The following is a 14979-nucleotide window of genomic DNA, read 5'->3' on the forward strand; positions in this document are numbered from 1 at the left end:
GAGACTCTGTTTATGGTAGATTTGTAGTCCCCACAGATTCGTACGGATCCATCAGGCTTCATGACTGGGACGATGGGACTTGCCCAGTCGCTAAATTCCACGGGTGAGATAATGCCTTCCCGCAGAAGCCTATCCAGTTCATATTCAATCTTTTCTCTCATCGCATAGGGCACAGCTCTAGCCTTGTGATGGATTGGTCTAGCATCCTGTGTGATGTAGATTTTGACTTTAGCCCCTTTGAAGGTGCCCACACCTGGCTGAAAGAGATATTCAAATCGACTTAGAACTATTGAGCGTGAACATCATCCCATTTCCAGTTTAGTTTTGCCAGCCAGCTTCTTCCCAGCAGTGGTGGGAGATCTCCGGGGACAATCCGCAGGGGAAGTCAGTTCACTGTCCCTTTGTGTGTGACTGAGAGCATGACACTGTCGAGGACTCGGACAATTTCTTTGGTATAGGTCCTTAGTTTGGTGTCGACCCTTGTGATTTTTGGTTTGTCTCTTTTGTGCAGCCACAGCTGTTCAAATTGTTGAATGCTCGTGAGAGATTGACTCGCTCCCATATCCAGCTCCATGTTGACGGGTATCCCGTTGAGTAGGACCCTCATCATTACTGGAGGAGTCTTGTTGTTGGAGCGGTGGCCATTGATCGTGTTGACCCGCTGTACATCCCCAACGTCTTCTGGTTCGCTTTCCGACCCTTCCGATTCGTATGCCAGCCGAGCTGCCGTTTTTCTGCACATGCGGGCCAGATGCCCTGTATAGTCGCAGTTTCTGATGAGTGCCTTCCCCCACATCTCCAGCACAGACCACTTCCATTGTTTCCGACGGATGAGCTGCGTCTGGCTGATCTCTCTTGAGCTTCTCTCAGTTTGTAGTTGATTGCTCGCATTGTGGGTTGATGAGGTGTGAACGTTCATTCATGTGGCCCTTGATGGCTTCTGGCACCACTGCCTGCTGTTGAGGGCCTGCGCTCCTGCCTTTGTCTGTGTGTGGGGGTAGTGGCTTGTGTCACGCTGCGAACCCCTTGTTCCAATGTTTCGTTAGTTGTCGTACCTGCAATGTAGATCAACCTCGTCTCTTCTTCTCCTGCCAAGAATGTCCGTGCAACCAGTGCTGCTGCCTCTACGGTCAAGTTCTTGGTCTCTATGAGCTTTCGGAATATGCCTGCGTGGCCTATTCCTTCAATAAAAAAGTCTCAGTACTTCTCTCCTTAGTTTATCGGAGAACTCACATAAGCTAGCCAACCTCCGAAGTTTCGCCACGAAGTCGGTTATGCTCTGGCCCACACAGCATCTGTAGTTGTAGAACCTGTGTCTGGCCATGTGTAGGCTGTTTGCTGGCTGCAAGTGGTCTCTTACCAGTGTGCTCAACTCTTCAAACGACTTGCTTGCTGGTTTCTCGGGTGCCAGCAGGTCCTTCATTAAGGCCTATGTTTTCGAGGCACAGCTGTTCAAGAGATGGGCTCTTCTCTTGTCTGCCTTATCGTCGGCTAACCAGTCTTTGGTTACAAAGCTTTGCTGGAGCCTTTCTATAAAGTCATCCCAATTATCTCCAGAATTGTATTTTTCATCTGAGCAGTTGGTCACCATTCTGTGGATTCTGTAATCCCATCCTCGTCGCCACTGTAAAGTCCTGTCCCTGCGGTACAGATTCACACGAGGCACATACTGAAGTCAAAGTCACTCAGGACCTGTACCTTTATTACACAGCTCTCGAATGCCACACTTGCCTGAGACCTGTCCTTATATACCTGTCTGGGACAGGTATCCAGTGTCTCCTGCAAGTGCACCCCTGGTGGTAAGGTAAGCTTGTGGTTACAGGTCATCTCTAGTTAGTCATGTATAGCATAGTAAGATAGTTATGTACAGTGTGCGATACATGACACTTGGCATATGTCAAGATACCAAAACCCAGCATTCTTAAAGTCCCAATAACATCCCAGCTGGTAGTGGTGAAGATCTGTGGACCAGAATTAGCTGCCCTCCACTTCCCCACCACCCACCCCCATTAAGTTGTTTCAACACAGCAATGACATCGACATCTCCTGATAATGTGCAAAATTGCCACGGTATGGCCTATCCATACAAAAAGATTAATCTAGCCTGTCCAAATAACCCCTACATCAAATGCAGCATTTGAATAAGTAGGACAACAAGGAGTCCCAGAAAAATTGAAGCCAATGAAGCTCAAAAGGAAAACCCATGGCCACAATTTCTCCACATGCGGCGGGATCGATATGGCCGGGGTTACTGGTGATGGAAAGCCCGCTCCTGACTTGAACCTGCTCTCTCTCTCTGGAATCTTCCCATGATTAGGGTCGTTAAACCCACCCTGTGAGCTTCCTGGCCAATTAAGAGGAAGCCGGTTTGATGACACGTCATCAGCTGATTTCCTTAAAGGGACCATGCCCACAATGACTTTAACAGTTCTTTGTGTCCTGTAGCATTGAGGAGCTGCAAACACTGAGAAGCACTGCACAAAAGTGCACGGCTGCACCCAGGCTCTCCCATGACTCCCTCCTGATGCTAATGGAGGGAGTCACGGCACACAGTGGGGTCCTCTTCCCTTCCCATGGGCGGAAGGGACCTCCCCAGGACACTAACGCAGTCTTGTTGCACATTGCACAGGAGGGTACAAGCAGGGATGTCGTCAGGAGGACCAGGCTGCAGTGGCTCAAACCTATCAATGATCTCAGCAGATCACGAAACGTTACTGCAAAGCCACACTGAACCTCATCCTGCTGTGCCACTCATCACATCCCCATCACTCTGCCTTCCCTACTCTACCCCTGCACATCCTTTCTCACACCAACTTACCTTGCACCTCCATCCCTCTTTCTCTATCTACATTATCAGTTCCCCATTTCACTAGCCACCCCTCACACTCATCCTTGTCCAATCATACCAACTAACATACAAGGGTAGGCACTTGGGTTCTAGAAAATAGAAACATAGAAAATAGGTGCAGGAGTAGGCCATTCGGCCCTTTAGCCAATATTCATGTATTGTCAAACATTGAAATCTTTATTTTCAGAACGTTGCATTCTTGGACAGATTTGTGAGCACATTTGGAAGTGGCTTAGTGAGTTGTAGTGAATGGTGAGACATAAGGGTACCCCACAATGGTAAGGTGTGTGAAAGGAATGGGTTGGACATTGCAAGAATGCTTTATGGAGCTGGTGCCAATGTGGTAGTCAAGGTGTGCAGCATGGTGAAGTAAAAGTGGTCAGGGAGAGGCCATCACTGGCCTCCCGGGCAGTATTGTGGTTGGGTGTTGATGTCCTGTGTACTGTGCAGCATCAGGCGATTGCAGAGAAGGTTGGTGCTGGTGGTGATGCTGGGGTGTTTAGTTATGCTGGTGTTGGGGCTGATCATGATGGGATGCTGAGGACCAAGGTAAAGACTTTTGCAAGGGCACCGATGCTGCTGGAATAGATGGCAGGTGAGGTTGAGATGACAGAAGCACCCAGTCAATGGTGAGAGAGGTTGCTCCAAGAGGGGGACAGTGAATGGAGAATTCACTGCAAACACTTCCAAAGTGCATACAGTTCACAAATCTTTTCCAAAACGGTGAGATGGTAGCATTTATACCTTTCTGTAGCTATCAACTAGCCAAAGCAATAGAGAGTCACTTAGAACCTGACCTGACTTACCCGACATGTTCCTGAGGGATGGCAAAGCCGTCAAAAGTTTGGTAAAATTCTAAGTACTTTTTAATTACATTATTTACCTGTCCCACCGTTTGCTGGCAGGTCAGCTATTCGAACACCAACCTGCCAGTTGAGAAACTCACACGGAGGCGGGTTCAGTGGGGGTCCCGACCCGCTGTCAATCAAAGCCATTTTGACAATGGGCCCACTTCCAAACCCACACTCGCAGGGCTGGGAAGATTCTGGTCCTCTAGCAGCTAAAGTCATACCGGTCAAAAATGGCATGGCTGTCAGAGGCCAATCATCATAGCCCAGGACATAGCTGCAGGAGGTCCTCGGGACAGCATCCTTGGCCCAACCATCAGCAGCTTTATCATGAAGGGTCTCTTCACCTCTATTCACAACTACTGAGTCCATGTTCGCCCAAGACAAGACCTGGGCAAAATCCAGCCTTGGGTTGACAAGTGACAGTCAACATTCACAGCACATAAATGCCAGGCACTGACCATTGCCCCCCACAAAAAAACTCAAACACCACTCCTGACCTTCATTGGCACCATGGCCACCAAGTCCCCTGCCATCAACATCTTGGGGGTCACCAGTGATCAGAAGCTCAATTGGACTAGCCATATCATTAACATGGCTCAAAGAACAAGGTAGAGACTCAGTACTCTGCAATAAGTGGGTCACTTCCTAAAACCTCTATCTACAATGCTCAAGATGGGAGTATGATGGAATACTCGCTACTTGCCTGGATGGGTGCTACCACAACACTACTCGAGAAGCTCATCATTCAGAAAATGATCAGTTTATTTGAATTGTACCTGGACTCGGTATCCAACTTCTCCACAACAGTCGCATTTTGGCTGCAATATGTACAATCTACAGGATCTTATTATTGGAATTTGTATGTGGTGCATCTTTGCAACTAGGTGCTTTGCTAGACCACTTAAAAGGAGAGAGTCAACCACAGTGCAGGACTGGACCCATGTAGGTCAGACCAGGCAGGTACCTGTCCTGAAGGACATTAGGGGCAGTGGTCCTCCAAATATTTTGGTTGAAGGACCCTTTTTCAAATCGATTAGTAATCACGGACCCCTGAAGGACCACTTTTCAAATCGATTAATAATCATGGACACTCCATCTAAATTATACTATACAATATTCATAATGTGAAAGTGCTGCATGCAAAGAGTGTTTCAACAATGCTTTTAAGAAAACAGGTATTTACTTAGATATCAGAAAGATGGGTGTGCCTGCTGCTCTCACCAATTCTGTGTACAACAATAGATGGTCACTATTAGCGGTGGACAATTTTAAAAGCCGTCAGCAGGCTGGCTAAGGTAAGTGAGGGCACGAGCACCCATACACATGCTGAGATGTTGCCGGAAGTATGACTCACCACCATACTGTCCCACTGACATGTTCTGTAACAGCTGCACTACAGGATTGTATGTGCTTGCATGAATACATTCAGGTTCGTGTTTGAAGGGCCCCGCAGGCACTCTGATTGGGAGGATGGCACAGGGTCCCGGCGCCAGGGAGAGAAATCGGCTCAACCGGCAGGGAGCTCTCATTGCAAAGTGAGTGAGAGCTGTGGATCTCGGAGGAGGTGGGCCAGCCATTGAGAATAATTTGCAAGAACTGAGTAAGTGTTGGTTTTATAAAGAGGAGCGGGCTTGAAATGACCTTCGGCTGCCTCTGGTCGCAAAAGTCTCTACGGACCCCCAGGAATCGGCAGACCCCCAGGGCTCGGCGGACCCCAGTTGAAGAAACATTGCATTAGTGAACCAGTTGGATTTTTAAAACTGCAATCCGAAAGCTTTCATGAGTATTGTTTTGGTGCTAGCCAACAAATTTATTCAATTTAAGTTCACAACTTGCCATGACGACATTTGAACTCTCAACCTCTGGGCTGCTAGTCCAATACCATAACCACTAGGCTATGGGCAATCTCAGCACAGCCAATCATGCAAAGTGCTCCTCTCTAGTGTGAGGGGACTGGTGCCGAAGGTTGTAGAATTGTCCCAACTTAGTAGTCAACCAACTGCCTAACATAGTCGTACTCGTAAAGTTATATCCATCAGTGAACATCCTAGACATCTCCCTCACCATCTCCAGGTAGTCATTTCGTACCAGCAAAACAGACCCATCACAGTTTGGGAATGGCCTTGGCAGTCCTCAACATTGACTCCAGACCACATGAAGTCATATGTTTTCACATTAAACAAGGTCAAGGAAAATGTGCGCTAATTACCACCTATCACATGCTCTCAACTGAATAATCAGTACTCCTCCATGTTGAGCATCACTTGGAGGCGGCACTGGCACAGAACATACTTTGGATAGAGGATCTGAATGTCCATGACAAAAAGTGGCTTGGTTATACCAATACTGACCAATGTGGGCAAATGTGAGGTCATCCACTTTGGACCTAAAAAAGATAGAAGAGAGTGCTTTCTAAATGGTAAAAAGCTAGGAACAGTAGCGGTCCATGTACATAAATCATCGTGGAAAGGTACAGAAAATAATCCAAAAGGCTAATGGAATGCTGGCCTTTATATCTAGAGGACTCGAATACCAGGGGTAGAGGTTATGCTACTGCTGTACAAAGCCCTGGTTAGACCACACATGGAGTACTGTGAGCACTACACTTAGAAAGGATATATTGGCCTTGGAGGGAGAGCAGGGTAGATTTACCAGAATGATACCTGGACTCAAAGGTTAAATTATGAGGAGAGATTACACAAACTAGGATTGTATTCCCTGAAATTTAAATGCTTAAGGGGTGATGTGATCGAAGTTGTCAAGATATTAAGGGGAACAGATAGGAAAGATAAAAACTATTTCTACTGGCTTGGGAGAATAGGACTAGGGGACATAGTTTAACAATTAAGACAGGCCTTTCAGGAACGAAGTTAGGAAACACCACACACAAAGGGTGGTAGAAGTTTGAAACTCGCTTTCGCAAACAGCAATAGATGCTAGGTCAATTATTGATTTAATATCTGATATTGATAAATTAGTGTTAAACAAAGGTATTAAAGGATATGGGGCAAAGGCAGATATACAGAGTTAGGTCACAGATCATGACGGAACAGGCTCAAGGGACTAAATGGTTCACTCCTGTTCCTATGCACATCCTTGTCACTGGCATCTACCTAGTAATGTGGAATATTATCCGCAATAAAGAGCCCCAACAGCTTCCTCCCAATCAGCAATGATGGAAGTCGTCAATAATGCCATCAGGTTACACCTACTCGCCAATAACCTTCTCACTCCAGACTTCATCACAACCTTGATGCAGACTTGGTCGCAACAGTTGAATCCAAATTTGGATTGACAAGCGGCTGGTATTATTTGCACTACATGCGCCAGGTAATAACTACCTTGAATAAGGGAAACGCTAGCCATTTCCCCTTGACCTTCAATGGCACTACCACTGCTGAGTCCCATACCTAAACATCTTGAACTAGAAGTTGTACTGGAGAAGCCATGTCAAAACCATGGCTACGAGCAGGGAAAAGGCTGGGTACCCTACAAGGAGTGGCTCACCTCCTGACCCTTCAAAGCCTCACTACCATCAACATGGCTTTAGTCAGGAGTGTGATGGAACACTCTACTGGATGGACGCAGCCATAGCAACACTCAAGAAGTTAGACAACGTCCAAAACAGTGATCCTGCCACTGGACTCAATATCCACACCCTCCACAATTGGCTCATTGGAGCTGCAATGTGTAAAATCTACAGGATGCGCTGCAGCAACTCAACAGCATGTCCCTTCCCCAAGAAGAACAAGTGCAGCAAAGTGGTGTGAAAACTTATCACCTTCCAAGTTCCCCACCATCCTGACTCGGACATATATTGCTTTTCCCTTCATAGTCATTGGGTCAATATACTGGAATACGCTATCCCACAACAATGTGGGAGCACCATCGTCTCAAGGACTTCAGTGGTTCAAAGAGAAGGCCCATCATTACCTTTTCTGGATAACTAGGATGGGTAATAAATTCGGTTTCTTTAGTCTCGCCCACATCCTGAAAACAAATGGAAAAAAGGTGCAACTCACCAAGCTTAATTCGACAGCACCTCCTTTCCCAACAACCTCCATCACTGAAAAGATCCAAGAGCAACAATATCCTAGGCATAATCATTTCCATGTCATATACATAATCATGGCTTGAATGTATATCATTGTTTATTCATTATCAGGGAGTTATAATCCTGGAACTCCCTACCCATTACCAGCATGGGAGCATCATTACCACAAAAACTGCAACCATTCAACAAGGCCCACCAACCCAACCTGAGAGGAACTAGGGATGGGCAATCAAGGCAGCTTTGTCAGTGGCACCCACAGGGCAAGAACAAATCAAATTAAAAAAATTTAAAAGCAAGAATTGGCATGACCCAGAGACCATATTGCCAGAAAAAAAAAATCCAAGTAAATTGATACTTGGGTTTCAAACAGCACAAGGAGAAAATAAACAAATTTACTTAAAACTAATCCTAACATTTTTCCTTGTGTGAGACTATATAGATTGTGATTTAAAAGAGCAGGGAAATTTTGAGAACACAATGACCCTCCCTCCAATCTACAGGATTATAAATTTTGCAACAACTTTCATCACATAATTCTGGTATTATTTTTACACAGAAGGACGACTGAGACAATTTCACAAAACAGTCTTTGCAGATTAGTTGATTACCTTTTCCACAGAATCTAGAGGTGAAGATGGAGTTTGCTGTGCATCACATTCCCTCTGCACAAACACAGTTCCTGGATTAATCATTTCAGGGTATGGGGAGTTTATGTATGTCCCTGTGGCAGGCTAAATATGGAGGGGGGGGTGGAAAGTAAATAAATATTAGTTCTTTGCACTAAAGCTTAAAATATATCTACGGAAAAATTGAGGAGTTAAGTTGTACAGTAAGTTAGGTTCAACAAGATCATCTAAATATAGGTTATTTTGCACAGTTAATTTAAGAAATGACTTCATACTCCTAAGTTGCTTTATTAGGGTTGTCCCCATTGCCAAGCCCAAAACTGGACAGGAACGTAGAGGAGAAAAAGTTGGAACTGTGGTTTGGGTGCTGATGTTTCTTTGCTGCTAATGAAAATTTATTAAAAACAAATAAAAACAATTGGGCCAAAATTCAGGTTCGCAAGAAAGCTGGCGTTGCAGCGGGCCCCCGATCCAAATTCAACAGAAAAAAAAAATCCCGTCGTGCGCTAAGGAGCGGCTGCAAACAGTAGTTTAGCGGTGTAGATGTCTTGATTTAAGCAGGATCACCACAAATAAATTCAGCATGTTGCTAATGTGGATATAACGAGCCTTCTTAAAGGTCAGGGTTTGCAGCTAGGTCCTGAGGAGTGAAGGAGTTGAGTTGCAGGATGGCTGGTGCTTGTGGACCAAGGAGGGCAAGCCGCTTCACTGACGCCGAGCTGGAGACCCTCATGCAGGGTGTCGAGGGCAAGAGACTGATTTATCCCGACGTGGGGAGACCAAATCGTGAGGCATTACGCAATACATGGAGGGAGATTGCAGGGGAGGTTTCAGGCACCTCCATTCATGACGGGACTCCCACGTAGTGCAGAAAACGCTTCAATTATATCATCCGTCTTATTAAAGTGAGTACCTGTTCCACCAATTGCTGACCTTGGAAGAAAAAACACTTATGCAATCATTTCTGATGCATCATCACAGTGGTACTCACCAACCATTCTTAGTTTTACAGGACAAACTGGCTCACAATAGAATGGAGCAAAGGAGGACTGGTGGTGGCGAGGCAGACATCCAGGTCCTCAGACCTTTGGAGGAGAGAGTTGAGGTGCTCGTGGGCAGACATGGTGCCTTCCCTGCAGGCCAGGGTACTGCTGACACTGATGTGGGTAAGTGAGGGCCCTCCTTTAAAGCACTCTCTCCTTGAATGCTCCAACGTCTACTGTTCCTTTCCTTCTGGAAGTCTGCTAGTTGCAGCCTCCATGCGTTAATCCCCCACCTCTCCCTCACGGCAGCCCTTCTCCCAGTTATGCTTGCAGATGAGACGGCCCGTGGCACTAGCGACGCCGATGAGGGCAACATGGAAGTGAGACCGTCCTTTAATGCGCTCTTTTCCGGAATACGCCAGCGCCAATTGTTATGTTCAGAATAACTCCACAAGACTGTATTGTAAGCTCAAGCTGTTGTAACCTTGGTCTCTTTAATGTGACTCCAGAGTGAGAAAGCAGCATGGTAGATTATCTTTTATACCTGCTTGCCCAGAGTGCACAGATGACCCTTAGGTCTCCCACAGGTGCACCCCCTGGTGGCAAGTCTTACATATTGGTACAGTTTACATGCATACATACATACATACATACAATCACTCTCCCCCGCCCCCAACCCCCAAAGTCTTTTGTTTTGTTTTTATTTACAAGTTGAGGTGATCTGGCGCTTTGCGTTCCCGGGTTGATCGCCTGAGTTGAAGTCCTGACATGGGTGAATTGGTCAGATCATTGCTGCACAGCCGCGCAGCTGGTCTGATCGAACTCAGGCATGATGTTCATCCTCGTGGTTGGCAGCGAGGTCGATTGTGTTAGTGGGTCGCTGGGAGCCAGGTCCTTTCACAGTGGTTCCTGGTTATCTGTACTTCGCAGTTTGGTCTGGTCCAAATGCTTTCTGCGTTTTCCCATTACATGGCTTCACAACAAACACTCCATTCCCCTCTTTGGCTAATACAGTGCTAGCAGCCCATCTGGTGCCATGAACATGGTCTACATCGTTTATTCTGATGTCGTGTGGAGGGGCTGTGCGATCATGGTACATGCTCTGCTGATAGCATACGGAAGGCTCGGTTCTGAGTGATTCTGTTCGGTGACTGCGTAGCACCCGGGATAGTCGGGTCTGTAGGGAGTCTACCGTGACACGTGTGGTGCTTGGCTTTATGATTTGGGCTGCCCGCTCTGGATTATTGTCGCTGACCCTAAGGTCTGGCAAGCCAAGGGTGGCCGATATGGCCTTGAGACTTTCAATAGTGGCGGGAGGCTGCGTGGTCCCCATGGAGCCTGGGCCATGGTATGGAGGCCCCGGACCACCGACTGTGTGTAGCCTTCCTTTGCAAAGTTGCAGGTTTCCCCATCTGATGGGATGAGCATTTCGTCTTTGCAACGGATAAGCTGCAACATCCCGTCCAGCAGTTCGCCATTAGCAGGCGGTAACGTGGGATCCTGGCTGATCCAGGTCCTAAACTGGGGAGCCGTTAGGGCTGACCCCTCACTTTCTAGCGCTTCCGTAACAACGAGCAGTCGGCGGGCTGCGCCGTTTCCACCCCGGTGGTGGGCAACGGTAGCCAACTGAGGGCATCAGTGCCATTCTCAGTGCGGATCATGTTACAGTGCACAGTGTTAGACATATTCGAAACAAAGCATTGATAATAGTGCCTCTGCTCTCCAGAAACTGAGATTGGCAGTTTGTCTGACTCGAGCAAATATTAGGACACTCTTTGGTACGTCTCTTTTGTCCGGTGAATGCAGGCTACTGCCTTGGTTAACTTATTGGATACATGTACAATCGGTTGGGGCTCGCCTGCTACTTTGGCTTGCTGTACAACACGCCCGACCCCGTGTGATAACACATCACTTGCTACAAGTACTTTGTCAGATATATATATGACCGGTTGGTGTTTGCCCGCTACTTTGGCTTGTTGTAAGGTACCCCCGACCCCATATGATAATTCATCACTAGCCGAGAAAGAGTGCACACATGGTCGACACAGTGCAAACTTATTGGAACGTAGTGGGTTCTTGGCCTTCTCAGCAGTCGTCCCTTTACCTTTGCTCCATACCCAGTCATCTTCCTTGCTGGGCAATACATGCCTGTTTCGTTGCGGTGACATCCTGTGGTCTGGACGCACTCTCGTCCGTGTCAGTGATGCCGACTGCCGCGATCTTCCTCCCCAGGGACTTGGTGTCTGGCGTCAGGAAGACTCTTTCGGATATTTCGGCCGGAGTCCCACTCTGCTTGGTCGACCTGGAGCCTCTCCCATCGTCGTGAAGAGGTCGTCGGCTTTAGGTGGTGGGTACTGCACCTGTACCGTTGCTCAGTTGATCTTTACCTCCTCGTGGTCGTGATGAGCGGCCTGTGCCTCGGGGATCTGCCCTTCGATGCCTGGTTCAGCTGAAATTGGGGGCTTGCTCAGCCTTTGAGCAAGGGGAGACGTCGTTCGCCGGAGAAGGTACGCAGAGGTCTTCCCGGTTCCATCGAATCTTCCCCATTCACCTTCGACCAAGCAGCGTTGGCCCATCACCTGAAACAATCCACAGTGGTAAATCGTGCACCGCTCCCTCATGGAGTGTCAGCCTAGATGTCCGCACTACCAATAACTGGCATCAGTTCCTTGGTGTAGGTGCGCAGCTTTGCCCGAATCGGGATCAGCTTGGGTCGTTGTGCTCTGTCGCCCCACTCTGTTGCCCCACAGCCTCTCGAATGCCTTCTGGCTCGTTACTGATGGACACGGGGGCGAGTCAAATTCCATGGAGACTGGAGTGCTGTTGAGTTTAACTTTTAACATTATCGGAGGGCTCTTGGTGTATCCCATATACTTCCTCTTCATCCTCAGGTTGAGTTGCCTCTCCTGTTCGTTCAGCGTGATCCTTGCTGTATCGGTCATCCTCTCCTGATTCAGCCATGTGGTGAGTCACAGGTCGTTTGTGTTATGTATGCAACCTGTATCAAACCGCCACCAGAGGGCATACCTGTTGGGAATCCCAAGGGATCCCAGCATCCCTTGGGAGCACTATATATAAATAAGCAGGCCTCCCAAGCTGTACCAGCACTCGAGTTTGAATAAAGGAGCTAAGGTCACACTTACTCATGTCTACAGTACTCAGTTACATTGCTTTATTATGAATGTAACAGTTTGCACATTCGCTGGAGGTGCCCCATTGTTGCACAGCCCTTGCACACATCGTGCTTGAATCGACATTGATTGACTATGACAGCCCTTGCAGCGCCAACATGGTGTTAATGGACACGCATTCATGCCCCACGATGGACTCTGAGTCACCCTAGGTCTGGCCTCTGCGGTCGTGTAGGCCTGCCATGTACAGTTCGGCCTTATGAAAAAGCATTATTTTAAGCACAGTACTTGCCGGTGAGCTTAGATTGTGAAGATATCGGTTTTGTGTTGTTGCTCGTAGATGTGAAAGCCTGGGCTATCGTGATGGCCTTGCTCAGATCTAGGGATTCAGCAGACAGCATTTTGCGAAGAATGACCTCGTGGCCGATTCCAAGCACAAAAAAGTCCCCCAAAGATCCGGCAAATTTACACTATCCCGCAAGGCGTCTTTGGTCGGCAACAAAGCTTGCCACGTTCTGGCCCTCGGAGCGATGGTGCATGTAAAAGCGACACCTGGCCATTATGATGCTCTCCTTCGGCTTAAGCTGTTCCCGAACCAGCGTGCACAGCTCTGTTTAAGTCTTGTCCGTTGATTTGTCTGGTGCCAGCAGATTTTTGAGACCACCATATATCGAAGACCCACATACGGTGAGGAGAATCGCCCTGCGCTTGACCGCCGTCTCAGCCATGTCCAGTTCGTTAGCCACGAAGTACTGGTTGAGACACTCAACGAAGGCTTCCCAATCATCACCCTCAACAAATCTCAATACCAACAGCAGCCATTACCGCATGAAAGTTCGTGATCCGTTACTCGGCACCCATTGTTATTTTCAGAGTAACTCCACAAGGCTGTATTGTAAGCTCAAACTGTTGTGACCTTGGTCTCTTTAATGTGACTCCAGAGTGAGGAAGCAGCATGGTAGAATACCTTTTATACCTGCTTGCCTAGGGTGCACAGGTGACCCTTAAGGTCTCCCACAAGTGTGCCCCCTGGTGGCAAGTCTTGCATACTGGTGAGGTTTACATACATAAACACCTACCGTGACCTTCCTTCGGGAATTATGCTATTTGCAGGCTCCATGCTTCAATCCCCCACCTCCCCCTCACGGCAGCCTTTCTCCCATTTATGCTTGCAGATGACAGACTGAGTGGCAGCATACCCAGCACAGTGGGGAGTGGAGAGAGACCGTGCAGACCAGCTAGAGGCCGTCATGAGACCCTTCTCCACATCACAGCAGACATCTCAAGTTGCAGCAGTGAGGACATTGAGTTAAGCCCTGCTGACAGTATCGAGAGTACTCCATCGTTTGGGGATGCGACTGAAGACGAAGAGGAGGACACCGATGGCACCAACGCGTCACTGCTTCCACCCACACACGCCAGCTCGGATATTGGGAGTGCGTGGTCTGATATAGTTGACGTGGTACAGGGGTCTGCACTAGGTGTTGCACTGGGGCCGAACGGGCTGCAGCATGGCAACGGGGCTACGCAACCTCAGGTTCCATCTCTCCAGTGGGACGAGACCGCACCAGAGTTCTGCTGAGGAGGACTCAGATTATGCCATCGATGTTGCGGCTTACGAAAGAAGGATGGAGGCCATGTATTCGCAAATGTGTTGGGGGCACTAACAAGGGTGCCAGAGAGGCTGTCGGAAGTGGTAAGTGTGGAGGAGTCCGCCTCCTGTATAGTCAACAGTTCTGCCCACACCACAGAGCCCATCATTGGCAGTGTGCAGGCGATGGTGGACTCCCAGAGTGACCGTGCGGATCCAGCTGTGATGAGGCAGCTGCTATTTCAGCACAGGCGCGAGGGAACGAGTGCATTGGTGTTGGATTGGAGAGGATGGCTGTGGCCCTGGAAGCTTAGAATGCTCTTATGTATTCTGGGCAACAGGCCACAGAGTGTCTTACTGCTGCCATGGAGCATCAAACTGTTGCCATGTCTGCTGGCTTTGAGACTCTGGCTGTTCTCATGCAGTCTCAGCTCGATGCCATCCAACATCTCATTGTTGCGTTCGCAGCTGGGTCCAACACGGGCCATCTTCCAGTGTCGCGCCACAGCACCGACCTGATCTTTCCCAACTTGGTGGTGGTGGTAATGTGCCGCCTCCGGTGAGTGACTCAGGCACCTCGGACCAGGATCCTGATGATGTGCTCCATCAGGATCTCAACATTCCAGGCCCCAGACCTGCCACTCTGCAAGTGCTTCCATGCATGGCCTCGCCCGAGCCAAGCCAGACTGAAACCTCTCAGGAAGGTGCTGCTCAATCTGCACCCTGCCCTTCCAGGCCCAAAGGTGGTCGAGGGCGTCCGACAAGGACATCTGTAGCTCCGACACAAGAACCACAGCACTTTCCTAGACCCATGAGGCAGGCCACACGGGAGACATGCGTAAGAGGTGTTATAAGGAGATGCACAAGGGTAAAAAATTGTGTGTTTGTGTTAGTT

General features: G+C 48.4%; 1 protein-coding gene across 8 annotated transcripts in view; it reads right to left on the minus strand.

Annotated features, from left to right (window-relative positions):
- dazl (deleted in azoospermia-like) overlaps nt 1-14979 on the minus strand; it is a 160051-nt gene that overhangs the window by 48761 nt on the left and 96311 nt on the right. For 4 of the 8 annotated variants that reach the window (XM_070881247.1, XM_070881245.1, XM_070881244.1 and 1 more), the window contains 2 exons: nt 8362-8484; nt 7633-7689 (listed from right to left, as the gene is read on the minus strand). In XM_070881247.1, coding sequence (XP_070737348.1) covers nt 7633-7689; nt 8362-8484 — 180 coding nt within the window. Of the gene's footprint in view, nt 1-7632; nt 7690-7721; nt 7793-8361; nt 8485-14979 lie in introns of all 8 variants that reach the window. The other 4 variants (XM_070881250.1, XM_070881251.1, XM_070881249.1 and 1 more) reach the window with 2 other exon arrangements.

Source organism: Pristiophorus japonicus, chromosome 5, assembly GCF_044704955.1.
Source record: "Pristiophorus japonicus isolate sPriJap1 chromosome 5, sPriJap1.hap1, whole genome shotgun sequence".
In the NCBI taxonomy this organism is placed as follows: domain Eukaryota; kingdom Metazoa; phylum Chordata; class Chondrichthyes; family Pristiophoridae; genus Pristiophorus; species Pristiophorus japonicus.